The 19,457-nt window shown below is 34.0% G+C and overlaps 1 protein-coding gene across 4 annotated transcripts in view; it reads left to right on the forward strand.

The window, feature by feature from the left end:
- Positions 1-19,457, forward strand: part of Atf7ip (activating transcription factor 7 interacting protein) — a 185,917-nt gene that overhangs the window by 52,902 nt on the left and 113,558 nt on the right. Inside the window, exon 1 of one of the 4 annotated variants that reach the window (XM_005003812.4) lies at positions 10,948-12,338. The exons of the other annotated variants lie outside the window; for them this stretch is intronic. Within the exon in view, the coding sequence (XP_005003869.2) occupies positions 12,322-12,338 (17 nt within the window). The 5' untranslated portion in view covers positions 10,948-12,321. Of the gene's footprint in view, positions 1-10,947; positions 12,339-19,457 lie in introns of those variants that run through there. 4 annotated transcript variants of the gene reach the window in all.

Raw genomic sequence — 19,457 nt, forward strand, 5'->3', positions numbered from 1 at the left:
TGGTAGAGCTCTTGTGTAGCATGAGTAATCTCTGGTTCAGTACTGAAAAATGTGAGTTCCAAAAAAGTACCTTGTTACATACATCAGTCAAAAAGTTGTGATTGTAAATTATATATAGGCAAAATTTTGCAGGTTAATAAGTAATAAGTAAAACTACCTTTCTGTGGAAATCGTAAATCAGTAGATATTTGTGGAGGGCATAAAAAGTGGTATTCTGATGGAGGGAATGAAGAAATGTTAAAGGAGTTGTATTTTAAGGAATAAGTTAGAAGGATGTTACTGATAAAGGAAATTAATAGCATGTTCAAAATCTCAGAGATAGGAAAGAAAGGTAATGCACTGCACTTATTAGAACTGTAAATAGCTTTCTCTGATGTAAATCTTCGATTTTTGTAATAAGAATCAATACTACTTGGTATCTATATTATATGCCTAAAAAGTATGAAATTGTCACATGGAAAGTTTATTTTTTTGCAATCTCTTTTGAAGGCAATTATTTCTTTCTACTTCATGTTTATAATTATTTGTATAGTACTATATCTGCATTCTGGGGTTAGGAATCATGTTTTATTGATTTATAGGAGAAATGTCACATTTTTAAAGACAAATTTTCTTAATTCACGATAAGATCACTATTGAAAATAGACAATTATTTTTCATTATGTCTGATGTCAGAACTTCAAAAAAAATAGTAATCAGATGATATGTAATTTACCGAAGTGGCAGGCACTCACTGGATAATTGTTAAAAGATTTGAAAGACATATAAAATTATTAACAGTAAATCAACTTGGGTAGAAAAAACCTTTAAGTAAGTAGAAACAATAAAGATCATAAGGAATTGCTTTTGTCTATCCAGGTGACTACAATACAACTAATGAACATAAGTTTACAAATTAATGACGACTTTAGGAAAGGTGGGAAAGATATACTGTGTTATAAGTTTGTATATTTTCCTTCCTCCCCCCAATTTAAGTATAGGACAATAAGAAGAAAGTTGGTGTGGGGGCACACACCTGTAATCCCAGCATTCTGGAGGCTGAAGTGGCAGGGGATCCTTGCACAACTTCGAGGCCTTTCTGGGCTACATAGTGAAGTAAAGACCAGCCTGGGTTGGTTACATGGTGAGACCCTGTCTCAATAAAATGGAAGAAAATAAAAGTTTATAGAGATCCAAGCAAAGAAAGAAAAGAAAATGCAAAGAACTTTCTTTAGATAAAGCAAGTTAGTGATATAGTGAATTGGAATAAACAGTCCTATGATCTTGCATTGGAATGTAGGCAATTAGTGTTTCACAGCAATACTGTATTTTTTTTTTTGTACTGGGGATCAAACTCATGACCACGTGCTTACAAGGTAGGTACTTATGCCACTAAACTAAAGCCCTTGGTGGTATTATTCTTTATCTTTAAAATAAGATACTGTTGTTTTAAGGATTAAATGAGATTATATATATATAACATGCTTAGTATTTGTGCTTGACACATTCCTCTTTTCTAGCTTCAATCAATTGGAGGCTCATTTAGTCATTTGTGAGTATTAAGGAGAAACTAGGGAATAATGCAGTACAGGCAGATTTATACAAAATAATATGACTTCTAGAGTTAGAATTTAAAGATCCTTTTAAAATAATTCAGGAAAATAGGCTTTTATAATACCCTGAACATAAGCATTTAGAACAGTATTTTATTTGCAGAATTTTGTGAAGGAGTCCATGTTTAGGAGTGACTCATTAAATAAAAAAGGTAACAATGGAGTATGTATTTATCTATTTAGTTTTGGTACCAGGGATCGAGCTCCCAACCTTGCACTTGCCAGGCAGGTACTTTTGCCACTGAGCTAAATCCTCAACCCAACAATGGAGTATTTAAATGGAAAAACTTTCCACAAGATTACTAAAATCACTATATTTACAATAAACCTCTTCATGGTGAAAAAAACCACTGTGCAGACCCCACTCCCTCCAAATACATATTAATTATACCTGCAAGATTTGTCATATTTTTTAGGCAGTGTTAGCTGCCAAAGTTAGGAGTAGAGTCATTTATTTGGGGCACTAGATGCAAACAGAATTCTACCTTTTACCCTACTTAAAAGTTAGGGAGCTGTATATTCCCTGCTCTAAGCACTCTTGTTACTGAATTTGCTAAACATGCTCAATCAAAATTGAGGCAAGTCAGATATAAGGGCATAGAAAGTTGTTAAGAAGGCTGAGCCCAGAAATTTGTGGCTAGCCTATTCAGCATTGTGATCCTGCCTATTAAAAAGAAAAATGAAGCCAAACAAAGTACCATTTTTTTTTCTATATTCCTTATTTGTAATGAAGCTCCATCTCTTAATTCAGAGATTTGGCTGTATAAATTTGTTTAGTGATTTTTCTGACTCTGTATTTTGATGTTAGATTTGACCATTAAATAATTTACATAGGTCTAATGAAATATGAGCTGCAAGGTTCTGTCTGGATAGTTTAAAAAATATTCTCAGCTTGTCTATATAGCCAGGGACCAAGAACCATCTGATTTTATCTCGGTACATTTTTATCAACAGCACCTACGATGATAGAATACCATAGTTTCTGTGATTCTAACCTTTATTGATGTTCTTAACGTGTCATAAAGTGCTGTTATTTCTTTTCTTTTCTTTTCTTTTTTTTTTTTTGTCTTTTTGAGACAGGGTCTTGCTATGTAGTTCAGGCTGGCCTTGAGCTCACTTTGTAGCCCAGGCTGGTCTTGACCTCACAATGATCCTCCCACCTCAGCCTCCTGAGTGCTGGGATTACAGGCATGGCCACCATCCCCAGCTCTGTTTTTCATTTTCACTTTCTTTCTTTTTTTAAATTTTATTTAAAGAGAAAAAGAAAAAAAAAACAAAAAGGGTACAAGTTATACAGAATTTCAGAAAAAATAAACAGGAAATCACTAATTGATTACATGTTGTCCAATCTTAGAAATAGTTGTTCAAGTTACAAAATTAAATCATATAAAGTGGACATTTAACAGTGAGACTGCAAACAGTTCTGTTCAGTGATTCAACAAAACTCAGTAATATGGTTATCTATCTTATACACTTAAATATACATGCAATTATGTCCTTTAGAGCACTTTCTTTTCCTCTCTTTGTACAATGACAATTACACATTTTGGGTTTTATTACTCCCACAGTTCTTATTACTTTTTTTGAAGAGAGTAAAACCAAATGTGACAAAACAGAACAGAATCAGTCAAATCAAAAGGATGGACATAATACATAATGTAAAAACAAAATACAAAGTGATCAACGATGGTTACCATAATGCCTCTTGCTATCTTAAAAAGAATTGCCTATATTATCAGTTATAATAAAATTGAACAAAAAAGTAAAGAACAAAACAAATAAAACCAAAACATTGGAGACATTACAGGACTTCAAATGAAGTTAATAGTCAACAGAATGGATGTCATAATGAATCTTATTGTCTTCACTATTGTTGCCTATACTTTCGAACTTGGTACTATCAAGCAAAACAGAATAGAGGAAAATCAGTTAAAACAAGATGGTGGGAGCAATACAGGGTTTCAAATCAAGTTAATAGGAAATCAAAGTGGGTTACTATAATATATCCTGCTATTTTTTATTTATTTTTCCCTTAATTAAAAGGAAAAAATTAAAAAGTAGATAATAAAAAGGAGATTGAGATAAAAAAGAGGGCATAACAACAAAATAGTGCAGGTCAAAACATAGCCATTTAAGCAAAATAGTGTTTCACCATAAGATAATCTCGACATAAAGGTAAGTTACCATAGTGTCTCTTTCCTTGAAATCTCTGAATATAACTTTGTATACTGTAACATCAAACATATCAAGACAATGTAAAACCATTCAAGAGAATGACAGTGTTACAGGGTATTTAGAATCAACTAACAGAAAATGAACAATGGTTTCTGTATAATCTTTGTCTATAAAAGTTTTTGTTTATATTATCACATATAATAAAATCCAATAAGATTCAACATGTTAAGACGGATGGAGACAGAAGAACAAAAGCTTAATGGGACTTCAAAACAAGATGATATTAAATCAGCACTATTATGATGTCTTATTTTCTCCAAAATAGCTGTTCCTACCATCCAACCTTCTCTGCCTCATTTCTGTTGAGCTCTTTTTCTGTCATTAGTTGTCAGTTTGTCTTCTTCATTTCACTTTCTGCTCCATTCATTGTGGCCACTGTTTCTGGAATCTTGGTATTTTTCTTTTTTAGAATATCCTGCAGTATTTTCTGTAGAGTTGAATTGCTGCTTGCAAATTCCCCTAGTTCCTCTTTATCCTGGAAGCACCTTAATTTTCTATCAATTTCTAGGGATAGTTGTGCAGGATATATCAATCTTGGCTAGAGGTTATCTTTCAAAGCTTGAATTATTTACCCCCATGTGCTTCATGATTTGATGCTTTGTGCCGAGAAGTCTGCTGTAATTCTGATAGTTGTTTCCTTGTAAGTGATCTGTTGCTTGTGTCTGATGGCTTTTAATATTCTGTTCTTATATTGGATTTCTGGAATTTTGATTATTATATGCCTGGATGTAGCCCTGTTCGGGTTGTAGGTGGCTGGGGTCCTGTATGCCTCATACATCTGAGTATCTTCACCTTTTGCTAAATTAGGGAAATTCTCCTGGATTATTTCTATGAATAGCTTTTGTAGTCCATTTGTTTGTGTCCCTACTTCTTCTTTTATGTTCTTAATTCTTAAGTTATAGATCCTCTTATCATCTTCTAGCCTTTGTATTATTGCTGTTTGTTTCCTTGTTATTTTTAAGAAGCTTTTCATTTCATGCTCCCACATTACAAATCTGTCCTCCAGTTCAGATAATCTATCCTTAGTTTCTTTCAAGCTATTATGCCAGCTTTCAATAGATTTTTTAGTTTCCTAGTAATCTCTTTGAACCTGCTTCATGTATTCTATGTTTTCTCTTATTTTCTCCATCAAACAATTATCCCCTTTTTTTTGTTCTTCCATTCCACCATCTGTTTTTTCTTGAGTGGTACTTAGCATTTCTCTAACTATTCTACTTATATCTTGCTTTACTTTGTTAAATACTTCACTTTTGAACTCGTCTATGGGGCTCTGGAGATACCGCTTTATGTCTTTTGGTGCCATGTCTGATATTGCATGTTTTCTGTCCTCATTCTCCTTTGCAGTTACCTTTCCTGGATCAGTGTTCTCAGGATTGGGATTTGAGGACCCTTTCTTGTTGCTCCTTCTTCCCATACTTTTTGTTCCTTCCATACAAGTGTATATAGGAGGCCCAGTTGTTTTTCTTTGTCAGTTACAGTTTGTTTGAATCCGCTGGATAGGTGTTCCCGCCTACTGCAGTATACTAGGGAGACACAGACCTGCGCAGCCTCTGCTGGGCCCTCCCCTCCAGGTCAATCTAGTGAAGGCTTTATTGCTAGGGTGCACAGCCAGGTGCTGGGACCTGGTTTGAGCTAGCCTACTAGGTCTTAGTCCATGGCATCACCCAGGTCAGGACTCCCCACCAATTCTGCTTGAGAGGGGAATATGTGACTAAAGTCACTGCAGCGTCCTGTTCTGGCTAGTCTGCCTGGTCCCAGAATGTCCTCTATTGGAGCCTCCTAGTCTATGGAAGGCTCCCCGTTCCTCTTATTCACCACAGGTCAATGTAGGGCTCCCTGCCAGTCCCGCTCTCAATTCAGTTCGCTGATTCCGCTCTCAGAACTTTCGCATGTCTCTTTTCCTGCTGTGCGGATTCAGATACAGCAGTAGCAGCAGGAAATTCAAATCACAGTTACCAGGTAAATTCAAAACCCGGGTTCCAGCTTCTGCGCTGAGATTTTATCTGTTCCGGTTATAGCACCGGCATTGCATTTCCAGTTGGTTTCTCTTAGCGTAGTTGTTCCTGGGTCGGCAGGGTATATCTCCCCTTCCTTAGCATTCCTCACACTGCACCATTCCTGGATGCTAAGCTGGCAATCTCAGAGAGCCTCCATAGCTGCTGTTATCTCTCCGCCATGTTCTCCTGGAAGTCCGTTTTTTATTTTCTTTAAAGTTTGAAATTCATTAGCTATAGTTGATTTCTTGTGAAGAAATTCTATAATTTCTAATTCTATAATCTCCATTCTATAATTGAGATGTTATCCTTATTCATGTTGTATCTAATTAAGTATTTTTTATTTATTTTTTTGTATTGGGAATTGAACTCAGGACTGAGGACCTCATGATTGCCAGGCAGGTGCTGCAAAGAGATTTGTTTTTAAATGTCTTATTTCTTGTTTGGTCATGCCTACACATCAGATTTATCTCATTTTATATTCATAGTAAGGAAAGCGAGGAAACTAAGTCAACTGATCCATAAAAAGTAAAAAGTTAGTTATGATATTTTATATAATATTTAATGAGTGTTCTAAGCAGTTTCTATACATGGCCAATCACTATACTCAGTATTTTTCTGTAGAACTATTCTTTTTAAAAAGTTTTAAAAAGTTGTTTTTATTAGTACATTTATAGTACAACACAGTGATTACATTCATTGTGGGGAATCGGTGCATGTACGTGACGTACTGTAAGTCTTTTTTCATCCCTTTTCCCATCTCTGTGTCCCGTTTCTCCATCTCTTTCCAGTTTCTCCCTTTAGCAGACAATCTATTTCCTATTTGCTGTCTTGATTTGCTGTTTATTTATACTTTCAGTTTCTCAGATTTATTTCAGTGAACATTATGATCTCAAGGTAATCCATTAGATCTATCCTTAAGCTATTTCTGGTGCTTTATTAGCTTATTACCTATATTAGCATCTTTCAAAATAAAAAGTTATGTGACCTTTAAAAAATGTCTTTTGAATTTTCAGAGTATTAATGTGTTACTTAAATTATTATTTATAAAAAGAATATTTTAAATTATGGACAAGATTAAGAATAAAGTATTTTTCTCTTATGACCATTAAGTATAAAATTGTAGCTAACACAATTAAGGGGATCAGGGATATAGATCAGTGGTACAATACTTGCCTTTTAAGTATGAGGTTGTGAGTTTGATCTCCGGTACCCAAAAATAAAAAACAAAAAAACCAAAAAACTACAATTAAGTCAGTTATTTATTTATTTATTTATTTTTGGTCTTTTTGAGACAGGGTCTCCCTATGCATTTCAGGCTGGCCTTGAGCTTGCTTTGTAGCCTAGGCTGGGCTCAAACTTGCAATGGTCCTCCTGCCTCAGACTCCCGAGTGCTGGGATTACAGGCATGAACCACCATGCCTGGCTCTAAGTCAGTTCTTTTAGTGCTAGGTAAAAGCTTGTTTTGTTAATCTTGGATTAGGTAGCACACAGTTTTGTGCTCTGCACTAGGAATCATAAAAATCCTGGCCTATCCCCTTGACACAGCTATGACAGATGATGATTCATGAGGGTGTTGCCAGCATCCATGTAATAGTATTCATTATGATGATTTGATGGAGTTTGTTTACTTTTTTTTTCTTTCCTTTTGTGGACTTGAATGTGCTAGTTAAGCTTTCTAGCACTAAGTGCAGTCTGTTACTGAGTCTAACCCCTTTTATTACAGTAAAGATTTGTTTAGCATTTATTTAGATAGTACCCTGCAACAGCAAAGATCTTACTTCTTTTGTCTTGTGAGCCAAGGCCTGTTTATTGTTCTCTGCATCTCGTATGCAAATATTACAGTTGTGAAGAATCATAATAATTTCTTTCACCTTTCTGATAGGATCCTTGTTGCCTGTGTTTTTATTGTTCTCTAAAGGGAGTGGACCATTCTCTGGTAGCTCTCTGAGAAAGACTATATGGAAGGAAATATACATCTAAATAAAATGTTTATTTGAAATGTCTCATTGTATTTTGACTTGATCGATAGTTTGGCTGGGTATAGAACATTAGCTTGAAATGATTTTCTTTTGGAATATTAGAGGCATTACTCCTTAAAATTCAGGCACGGTTTTTCTTCCATTATTTGTGCCGAGAAACTTCAAGCTATTATTATTTTACTTCTCTCCCTCAGTGGAAGCTTGTAGAATCGAATAGTCTCCCGTTTTCTAAATTTTCATTTTTGCATTTCTTGATCTGAACCTGTTTATTACTGTTCGCATCTGACAATTCATACCCATACATTGTAGGAACATTTCTTTTTCCCTCCTTCCCTTCCAGTCTTCCTTTTATTTTCTTATTTTGTGTACAGTGCTGGGATCAATGAACTGAGGGCCCTGTATATGCTAAATGGGTGCTCTATTACTTAGCTACATCCTGAGCTCTGGAAATTTTTCTGAAGTGATTCATTGATGATGTCTTTTTTCTCCATTTTGTCATCCTAATTTTCTTTTGCTTTGAATCTTGTCCTTTTGGTCGTGTAGATTTCTTCAACTTTATCATCTTTGTATTGTTTTTTCTTTCCTTATCATGTTCTGTCAGATTTTGTTTTTCATTACTTGCCTATATAGTATTCTAGGACCCAAGTAGTTGTAGTAGTAGGGTCAAAGTTATAGTATTTTTTGCTAATTTTTTTCTTTTTTTGCACTATTTGTTGTTTTATGTGTATTTTTGGTGATAGTGATTTTGATGTCTGCATTCCATGTTAGAAACTTTGCTCAATTGCTCTTTTTTTCCTTTGCTGAATTCATGATGTGATATCGAAGATTAAAAAGTTGATTGGAATATATAAATGCAGTAGTTTTGAGCTTTTGTATAGGATACTCTGGGGGAGTAATTTTTGGGAAATTCCTCTCAAGACCTTAGGTCTTGCATCTTATGCTGCTCAACTACCTCCAAAAAATGGTCTTCCATTGTTATGGTTGATACATTGTATCAGTTTAGAAGTTTGACTGAGAGACTCAGCAGGGAGCTAGGATCCTTACTTTGTAAATATCCTCATGCTGTGCAAGAAGAGGGCACAGAGAGTTTGTGAGTGCCACAAGGGCTGCCAGGGAGGCAGAACATGGGCCTGTGTACAAAATATAAGGGAGGAAAACAGGCTTGTTCCCCCTTTTGCTTTGGCTGCTGCCTTGAAGTGTTGCCCCAGTGTCACACCAGTGCCTAGGAGCCAGTTGATTATAGACTGAAGCCCCCACAAACAGCTAAATAAATCTTCCCTTCCTTCATTTTGGGTGTTGGGTGGTTTTGTCCCAGTAATGAAAGAAAAGTAATCGAGGCAGAATTAATCAAGTCACCCATTTTCTTGTACATGGAGAACAAAAAGTCCAATTGGCAGTATTGTGGGGGAAGTTTTTGGAAGAAGATTAGAGATCTCTTCAGTCACTTATCTGTGTTTTGGTATGGCACTTTTTTTTTTTTTTTTTTTTTTTTTTTGTCTTTTTCATTTTTATCAGTACCAGGGATCGAACTCACGACCGCCTGCTTGCAAGGCAGGTGCTTATGCCGCTGAGCTAAATCCCCAGCCCCGGCACTTTTTTTTTTAAACTGAGGTTTGAACCAGGACTCATTAAGTGCTCTACTATTGAACTATGGCTCTGGTCCTGGTAATTTTTTTTTTTTTTTTTTTTTTTTTTTTTGTGCCAGGGATCAAACTCCTGACTTCACACTTGACAGACAAGTGCTTGTGCAACCCCGGCTGACCTTGCTACTTTTTGTTTGTTTGTTTGTTTTTTGAGACAGAGTCTTGCTATGTTGTTCAGACCGGCCCTGAACTCACTATGTTGCCTAGGTAGGGTCTTGTCTTGAATGCTACAGCAGTCCTCCTGCTTCAGCCTCCTGAGTGCTGGGATTACAGGCAAGTGTTGCGATAATAGGCATGTGCCACCACTTCCAGCCAGTACTTCCATTTTTAATTGCAGATCTTGCCTTTTTGTAGACTTGGGGAGAGCAGGTATTCAATAGAATGTTCACCTATATCCTATAGTATTGATATCAGAGATTAAGTGTTGTACATATAATAGCTCTTGTAATGCCTTATAAAAACACTCTTAAAAACTGGAAAGTGTTCTAAAAGGGTATTTTTTACAACATTTGATTTTTTAGTGCAGAAACTTCTAGCCAACACTAAAAACTTAGTTGACTTCTTTCTGGAAGAGAAATACATCAAGAGAAAAATAAAGGTTCTTAAGGATATGGACACTTGAGGTTTTTGTGGTAGAAATAAAAACAGTGGTTGTAAAGTGCAGTTAACCATGTATTGAGCAAATAATAGTTTGAAGCTGTGGAAGAGAATGATAAATGAATTGTGAATTTTTCCTTATGAAAGATTACTAATATAAAGTGATAAGTAATAAAATGTGGTAAGTGCAGTAATGATATGATAAAAGAGCTTGTGAGAATAATTATCCCTGTGGTGTGGGCTAGCCATAGTAGGGAGGAAGAAGAGTAAGGAGAGGTTGTGAAGTGATAAAGTAGTTTAGGTGAACTCATGAATAGAATTTATTACGTGAACTATGATAGTTTCTTTGGGACAGGAGTAAAAGGTGTTGGCATTCAGTAGTGTACCAGTTGTCTAAATAATAACTTACCATTTTGCTTTCTCAACTAGTTCCTTCAGACAAGGAAATAAAGATGGTATGAGGTGAGGATAAAACTCTGTGGGCTGGGTCAGAATGTAGACTGGATTTATGTTTCAGATTTCATCAGTTTTGTGAAGTTATTCTCTGAGCCTGTTTGTACTATCGGAAACAAAAAAAGCCTTGCTGTTGGGGCTAGTGTGTAAATTAATTGAGATAGTCTATCGTTGTAGGCTTATCTTCCTCACCAGGTAGCTCTAAATATTTATATACCCCCTCCACTATAAACTTGTACTACAGTGCTGTAGTAATTTTTATTTGTCCTTGTCTTTCCCAGTTTACCAGTATTTTGTTTTTAATGGATATATTTTCCTTGAGCTACTCTCAGGGTTTCAGTTAGTTTTTGAAGAATTACAAAATTTTCAATTACGTTTTTGAACAACAGTTTGAATCAAGTGTAACATTTTATTTGCTAACATAACAAACACAATTTTGATATATTATTTAGTTTGTCTCATGGAAAATGAATGATGCTTTTTAATGCTTAGAAATTTAAAAGTATTTATTACAGAAAAATTCAAACATATACAGAAGTAGAATAAAATAATGAATTCGTTATGCTCATCCCTCAGTTTTAAAATTTATCATTTCCTGAGGTCACACTCCATTTAATTACTATATTCTTACCAACATCATCACAACACCCTGCACAAGTTTTAATAATTACATGTAGTGATGGATAGAAATAACAAAGAACTGCTAAATTTTAAGAAGGTAGATCACAGAAGAAGAGAAAAAACATGGACTTCAAAGCTGTTGAGAATTTTCAACCAAATTCTTAACTATGGATTTGCCTTTTTCTTGGTGGCAGTTTGCTGCTATCAAGAGGATACTCAAACTTTTCCTGTCAATATGTGGACTTTCAGACTGGGTTTTAAAAATCTTTTTATCCTTTGTATTTTTTCTTCCTAGAGTATCTACGTTCCTTTCTTTGATTTTCACTAGCAGTCAGATGTTGCAAGGGAGGTGTCTTTGGCAGGGCATGAAGTGTCATTTGCTGTGGGACCACTGACATACCTGGGAATTTATTTATGACCATCTGTACTATGCCAGAAGAAATTTTTATATTTAAGATAAATTACTCAAAGTAATTGTTGTCATCTTGGTTCTAGAGATATTGTCAAGATTCAAAAGTTTGATTGTAAGCTTTAACCTTTCTCCTAGAATTGAGCATCTTTAAAGGGTTAGATTGACTGTATAGGGAAAATTTACTTATTGTGGTATGAGTTAAAATTAATTTCATCAAATTATTAGGATTTAAGCAACTTAAGTTTCTACAAATTATGAAGTCAAAGTTGTCTTCATGATAAAAATAGTGTAAAAGGTTAAAAAAAAGGCCTTGAGCAGGGGTTGGCTTTTTTTTCTTTCTGGACTGAAATGGAGGCTTGCTTTCAGGCGAATTCCCTGATGTTTGCTCTGTGTGATTTGGCTCTATCTGTGTTACTGCTAATATGTGGCATGGACTCAAATTGGGATCTGGATGTGCTCAAAGTCTGTATTGCAAGTCCGGATTCACAGGCATTATGTTACAAAACTGGCTTGCTGCCTTGTGTGTTCTTTTATTATGTCTTGAGTAGCTGCATTGTCTGTTGCAGTATATGCATTAGCTGTTGTCTGTGTTCAGTTTCCTGCAGAATGACAAAGTGGGAGGGGCTTTGTTTGATACATAGCTGAGTTTTCACTGTGTGAGTTCTTGAGTGCACACTGCAGCCATCTTAATTACACTTTTGTGCAACTGAGACTGTGCAGCTGTCTCAAAATGGCTGCTAGCCTAGTCTTTGTAGCTGCTTAGGCAGCAAGTATGCCAGTGAGACTTGTCAAATGCATCAGGACCAGAGGTAAGAATCAATTACTTTTTATCTTTTAATATTTCTATTAAAATATTTGAATATAACTGGTTTTATATAGGAAGGCAAACTTAGAGCTTGCTTGCTAAAATAGTTGAAATGTTTGCTAGAACCTGCTATCCTATATTATGGAAACATTACACAGGATGGTAAGGTCAAAGGTTAAATTCCTGTACTTTCTCACCATTTTATGTTGTCTTTCCCAGAACATTTGATCACCCTGATAATGCTTTCCTACCCTAATTAACTTAGTGTTCCTTTTGTGTTGAGTACTTTTTTGATATTTATTTATAGAAATTAAAACAATAAATTACCTGAACAGATTTTTTAAAAAGCCATAAATAAGCCATGTTTTATGTAAAAAGTGTGATCTCTCTCATGTTTTATGAGGTAGTTTATGGCTTTCTGGAAAGAATGGTAATACTTTGTGTAACTTCTAGAAAAATTTTAATATTATCTTTTTTTTCCGATTATTTGGGTTCCAGTTTTATCTCATCAGTATCCCACTGTCACATTTTTGATGGTACTTCATTTTTTTCTTCAAATTATTTTTACTTAAATTGGCATTCAGATCCAGATTTTGAGTTTAGAAATAATTTCTTATCTAGGCCTGGATATATGCCTTTAAAAAAAAAACCCAGTGTATTCTGATACCAATAAAGCTTGAGTAAATACTCAATTTTATTTACGTAAGTGGTATTAAATATTATATAAATTTAAAAGTAACATAAGTAAATGATTTTGTAAATTTAGCTTCTTAAACTTTCAAAAACTTCTATTAGCTTTGTGAAGTAGAAGTATTTATTGAGATACTGTAAGTCCATGGTTATCCAGAAGGCTGGGAGAATGAGGTTCTTATTCACAAAGTATTTCAAAAAGCAGAACAATGTTTTGCTTTAAGTATTTAAACTGCACTACTTGTTACATGTTTTTCTAAATGGTGTGATATACTCCTCTGGCATTGTTAGTAGGTAAAGTATTATGAATATATTCCTGACCAATATGACATAGAACAGTAAGTTTTGAACATTGTAAATAGAGTGACTTTCTAGACACAGCAACATTTTGTGTTAAATTCTTAAGGAGGACCTCCAAAAAGGATATTTAGTGTTGTACTATTATCTACTTATTTTATAGTATAAATTTATAGCATTTATTTTTCATAAGTATATTTAATAAAATGAAAACATGTAGGTTGCTACAATGAAAACCTTAAAATGAGATCATATGTTAATGTATAGATTTACTTCACTTAAAAAAATTCACTTTGTTTACTTATGTAACTACAGCTTTTAAGGCACTGTAGAATTTAGTTTGAAAATTATTCTGTAATGTATCTTCATGTTCCTTTTTTATTTTGATGAATGAATATAGACTATAAGATCTATATTTAGAAGATTTAATAGTTTGAAATTGCTTTGTTACAAACTTGTGTTTTTGCTTGTTCTTAGGTTTTTAAAAATAAAATATTTTTTCTTAAAGAACATAGAGAATCTCATAACTTGAATATTTATGTAAATCATCTGAAAGTATATTAAATTCTGAAAGAGGAAAAAAAAACAACACTTCAGTGTGGGGAATTCTCATCATTCATTAAAGTGGAATCTTGTTTTGCAGTATGACATAAGAGTGAATGTGCTATGGCCTAATCACTTTCTTTTTTATGCTCTTAGGGTAAATAGCTCACTTTCTTAAAGGCAGGGGTGGGAGGAGAAGAGTTGTATTTAAAATATGCGCATTTTAAAACATATATATGAGCCCTTGGTTTTGTTTGAAATTCTTTAATGTTGAAAATAACTGACTAAAATTATTGAGTAATTTACATTGATTTTCAGATTAGGAAATTTTGTGATATAATTGTTTTGTCTTTGGTCACTAACTATAAAATTTATGTTCACTGTTCATTAGATTATTACTTGTACATGGGAAAAATATACAGTCTGTTGTTTCTTAAGATATTAATTCCTTCATTTCTGTGTTGCATTTTTGCAACTGTAAACATAAACTAGATTTGACTAGACTTACTATTTTGGAGTTAGAGACAGTTTTCAAATTTTATCTGCCAGTTACAAGTTAGTTTATTATTCTGGGCAATTGTGGGCATTTCTGGGAGTTGGAAAAAAGTAGGCCCTGAATTCAAATCAGTGTCTTATATTGTCATTTCAGTTTTTGTCCTCATTTACTTACCCTTTTTGTAAGCTGTTTTTATTAGCATGAACATTAAGGGAAATGTTGGGATGATGGAAGTGGATTTACTGAGGGTCCAAACCTGAATTTGCATGTTGTTTTGTCTAGCTTTTTTGTGATAATGGTCAACTTATTCCATTTTCTGATTCTTGTTTCCTCATCTGTAAAATGGGGGAAAAATTCCTTTGTGGCAAGCATGTTGATAATTAGTTTACATAATGTTTTTTGATAGTACTGTGAAATATTCTGCAAATGTAGGTCATTCTAATTTTTCCAGCAATATTTGAACGTTTTTCATTTTATTGCTTCCAGTTGTCATATACTTTGTTATGTATGGCTAAATCAATAGAATAAGTATGGTAATTCCTCGTAATTCATGCTCAGAAGCATGACATTCTAAGTATGACTACTTCATAATTTTATATATTGGTGTTATTGGTAGTGGATGCTAATCAATTTCAGTGTCACATCATAGATGATCCCATGTATTTATTAAGTAAAGTCAATACAGAATGTTGGCATTAATAGAATTAGAGGTGTAGGAGAAATGTTTCAGTTCTAATCTTGCTGAGTCCTCCAGATATACCATAATAAAGTAACTTCTTAAAAATTGTGAAGTTTTCATTCACAAACTGGTAACCATAAGACATATTTTTATCTTTCATCCATTGTCCTGTTTCACTAACTGTTTACATTTAAAGTTACCAGATTTCATGCAAAAATCGAGCTATTTCACCTTTCGAAAAATGGAAAATTGAGCAGTGCAAGGCATACATTCTCCTTGAGAACAGTGTAGTTTGCATTGAACAATGCATGCTGTCCCTTTCAGACAGGTTTTACTCTTGCTTCACACATTTGGGCCTCTTCACTGATCTACTTTACTTGCTTAGTTTCTCACAGCAGTTCATTTTAAAAATCCCCATCCTACTTACTGAAGTGTCAGCAGCTTTCAGTGTGTAAAATACAGCTTCTAATTCAAAAGAAAATAAAGTAAAATCTAGCCTACTTTACTTGGTAGGAGAGACTTAGCATATGTAAAGTCAGTTTATTCTTGGAAAGAGTGGTACCTCTGGTAATCCTTAACTTTGTCTTAATTTTTATGTAGGGGCTGATTAACTTCAGGCAAAAGAATAAATTCAAAGAGAAAAAATCTTTGTGTTTTTTAGAAACATAAATATCTTGAGGCCTGTTAATATGATAATCATTTTCTTGTGAAAATATTGCCACTTCGTTAAAGACCGTAGTGCTTAAGAACTAGATATTTTAAATGATGAAATGAAATTGTATTCCAGATATTTAGTTTATAGAACAGATAAATGAAATAACATTTTATAAAAAGATTTTTGCTCAAATTATAATTGAGTCCATTTTAGTATTTAAAATAATAAGGACACTTCCTAAAGAATTTTTTAACTGCAAATAATTTCAAAAGAAAATTTTCTTAACTAGGTAACATAAGGGGCCATTATAAACTTATATTTTTGGGAAATCACATCTATTTAAATTTATTAATTTAACTGTAGCAATTACATGAAGACTACTTTGATATATGAAACATGGTAGTTTATAATCTTGGTCTAACCCAACTTTGAATTCTGCCTTTTCCAGTACAAAAGCTAGTGTGTGTGTATATGTGTGTTTGTGTGCCTGTGTTGTGAGGGTGTGGTGTAATGGGTGATAGAACTGTGGACTTCACACTGAGCTATATCCCAAGCCCCCAGCTCCTACCTCCTTTTTAAAAAAAATTTGAGGTTTTTTCAGTAAAATGGCTAAGTTAGCCAGTCTGGGTTCAAACTCACTGTCTTCCTTACACCTATGTCACCCAGAATGCTAGGATTATGAAAAACCCGCTTCTTAACATATAATACATATAATACCATAAGGTTGGTCACTCCACAGAAGTCCTAAAAGAATTCATTTTTGGAAAATAGCTTTCAAATAAAACTTCAATGAACTTCTGAAAAAGTGGTTAACTTGGACAGAAAACATGGATTCCCTTGATTTTCCTCTTCATAATTCCATAAGAGAGAATTGGGAGAAAGAATAACATTTATTGAAGTAAGCAGTTGTTTGAAAAAGATTATTCCGGTAATCATTATCACAAGTTTTTCATTGTTGGAGATTTGTAACTTTCTGTTACAGGTCATTAGCTTGTAAATATGGAAATAGCCCACACAGCCTTGATTGGTGAATGAATATATGGCTGTAATGAAAGAGGGAGGTTAACATTAGGGAGCCGCCTAAGGCTTTTGCATCTTCCTGCGGGTGTTTATCTTTTCTGAAGACAGATTCAGCTATCATTAAAAGTATCTTAGTGGTGCTTTCTTTGCTGGAAATAAAGGTACCATAAGAGTACATAGTGGAAAGCATTAGTATAGAAGTCACAAAAGATTATTTCTGCTCTGTTACTGCTGTTAATTGTATAGTTTTGGATAAATTAGGAAACTTCTTTTTTCTATTACTTGACCATTAAATGAAAGGTGGTTGGACTAGATAGTCAGAAAAACAATACTAGCTTTGCATTTAGACAGGGTTAATCTTAGTCTTCCATTCACTAGAGGTTTTACAAGAAATGTTTATGAGTACAGTATCCTGTCTATATAGTAAGTCAATAAGTCCAGTATTATTTTTATGGAATGAGGCAACTTACTTATTTTCAGAACTTCAGATTTTCTTATTTTTAAAATGGGGATGGATAATGTCTGCCTCATGGTGTTGGTATTCCAATTTAAATGATGATACGGTACACAGCACCTAGTGCAGTATACAGCAGAAGATCAGGGTGAGGTAAGTATTAATTGCTTATTTCTCACAATGTTCCCTTTATTACAGCCCCTTCCTCTAGCACCTTCTATCACTATTTCAGGAAAAATGAAATTGGGAATAGACTGCAGGGTACTATACAAAGGGATCTTTGTGGGTGGTGGGGGACAAAGGGGGCGGATGGTATTGACAGTCTGACTGATTTATAGTAAAAATTTAACAAATATTTGTTATATATCAAATTATTTGCAGACACTGTTTTGATGCTTGCTTTGTGTATAAGATCTCACCCTCATAGAGTTTACATTTGTGGGAAGAGTGGAGAAGACACTGTCAATGTGCGTGTGATCGGAGGTGAGATACTGAGAGATTTTGAATGCTGATGGGTCAGGTTAGCACAATTAGCCAGGAGTTACATGAAAACTACTAAGAATGTGGTCTGTGATCAGTTGAAGAACTCTTTGTTCCTTGTCTTCCTTGACATTAAAGCTAAAATTTAGAGGGTTCAGAAATTTTTGTATTAGTCAGATAAACTAATTTTGTCAGTTAAATCAAAAAAATAAAATTGAGGCTCATTTGTTGCTTTATTTTTGGTACTAGGGATCGAACTTATGATGTCGTGCTTGCCAGGCAGGCACTTACGCCACTAGGCTATATCAACCTGGCCCTCATTTGTTGCCTTTTAAATTTCATTTTTCTGCTGGTCCGAGTGCAGTGGTGTTTACAACTAATTGATCACAACCAGTTACAGATTGCTTTGTTCCTTCTCCACTGCCACTGCTTCACTTGTCTAGCCTAAAAAAAAAAATTTCATTTTTCATGTAATTCATTTTCATTATATTTTATGAAGATACTGATCTGTAGTGAATTAGAAATAACAGGCTGGTCTTTCACTGTTACTAGTTTGAAAAGTGGTGAGCTAGTTTCACAACTTCTAGTTTTGGCACTTTTTTAAAAAAAAAATTGTGACTGGTAAATGAGCCCAGGCCTTTGCACTAAACCTTTTTAATTTTTGAGGCAAGGTCTTGAGCTAACTTACCCAAGTTGGGATCTAATTTTTTATCCTCCTGCCAGACCCTCATATATTGAATTTCTTTTGATTATTTACTGTCAGGCGATTGTTTGACTTTGAAAATAGTATTGAAATGGTTGTTATAAATGCTGGTCTAAATGATTTTATCTCTTTTGACATTTCAAATCCTTTCATTCAAATTTTGATTTACATTTAAGTAGGAAGAGAGGAAGCATCTAAAAAATTAAAACCAGGAAGGAATATAATACGTAGATAATTTCTAAGGCCTGCTTTCTAACTCCTAAATTTTATAAGTGTATGGTGCGGAAATCTCTTCGACCTACGACATTTTCTCCCATCACTATTAACAGTATAATTTATACCCTGTGAATTACATCATGTTTGTCACTTGATCTACTGGGTGATTGGGCGTACATCCTAAGTAAAGAATATGGTCCTTTGAGGAAATTGGTCATTTTCTATCATTGTATTAGAAATCTGACATTTGCTATTGATATGATAATAATTTTTGTTACTATTTAGAAATCTCATCTTTATTGTGCAGTAGGGCTGGCTATCTTAAGAAGTATGTTTTAAGATAACTAAAAATAAGATAACCCCTGGTTGGCATTTTAAGTATGTTGTCATTGTGGCTTTAGATGTGGGACCAAACAAGTTTCTGGATTACTTAAAAGTAAAATTTGATGTATCTATATTGTTAGCCAAATAAGTGGAAAAAATAGTGGAGATGGAGAAATACCTATTAGTAGACAATAAAGTTAAAAAAGAAGAAAAAAAATTTAAATAAATTACACCCGTAGGTAATCACTCAGCTCTTGCCTGGTCAGATCTGGCCAATAAAAAAAGCACATCAGTGATGTAATTTTAAAAGGAATTTGGCACTGACAAAATATGTTCTTGTGAAGATACTTGTATTTTAACATATCTGAGTTTGTATAGTAAGCACAGGATATAGTGATATTAATTACTAATAAATGTGATTAGTGGTACCTAAAGATGCACAGGTCTTATTTGGTAAAGACCATGTGGTTTTAAGAACAAGTCTACTTAATAGTACTTATTATTTAATTGATTAGTTAATGATATTTGAAAAGTAGTTGGAGAGTAGAATAAGGATAGCATTTAGG

The sequence above is a fragment of the Cavia porcellus genome, unplaced genomic scaffold (assembly GCF_034190915.1).
Source record: "Cavia porcellus strain 051 isolate PalLab524CR breed Dunkin Hartley unplaced genomic scaffold, mCavPor4.1 scaffold_27, whole genome shotgun sequence".
Taxonomy (NCBI): domain Eukaryota; kingdom Metazoa; phylum Chordata; class Mammalia; order Rodentia; family Caviidae; genus Cavia; species Cavia porcellus.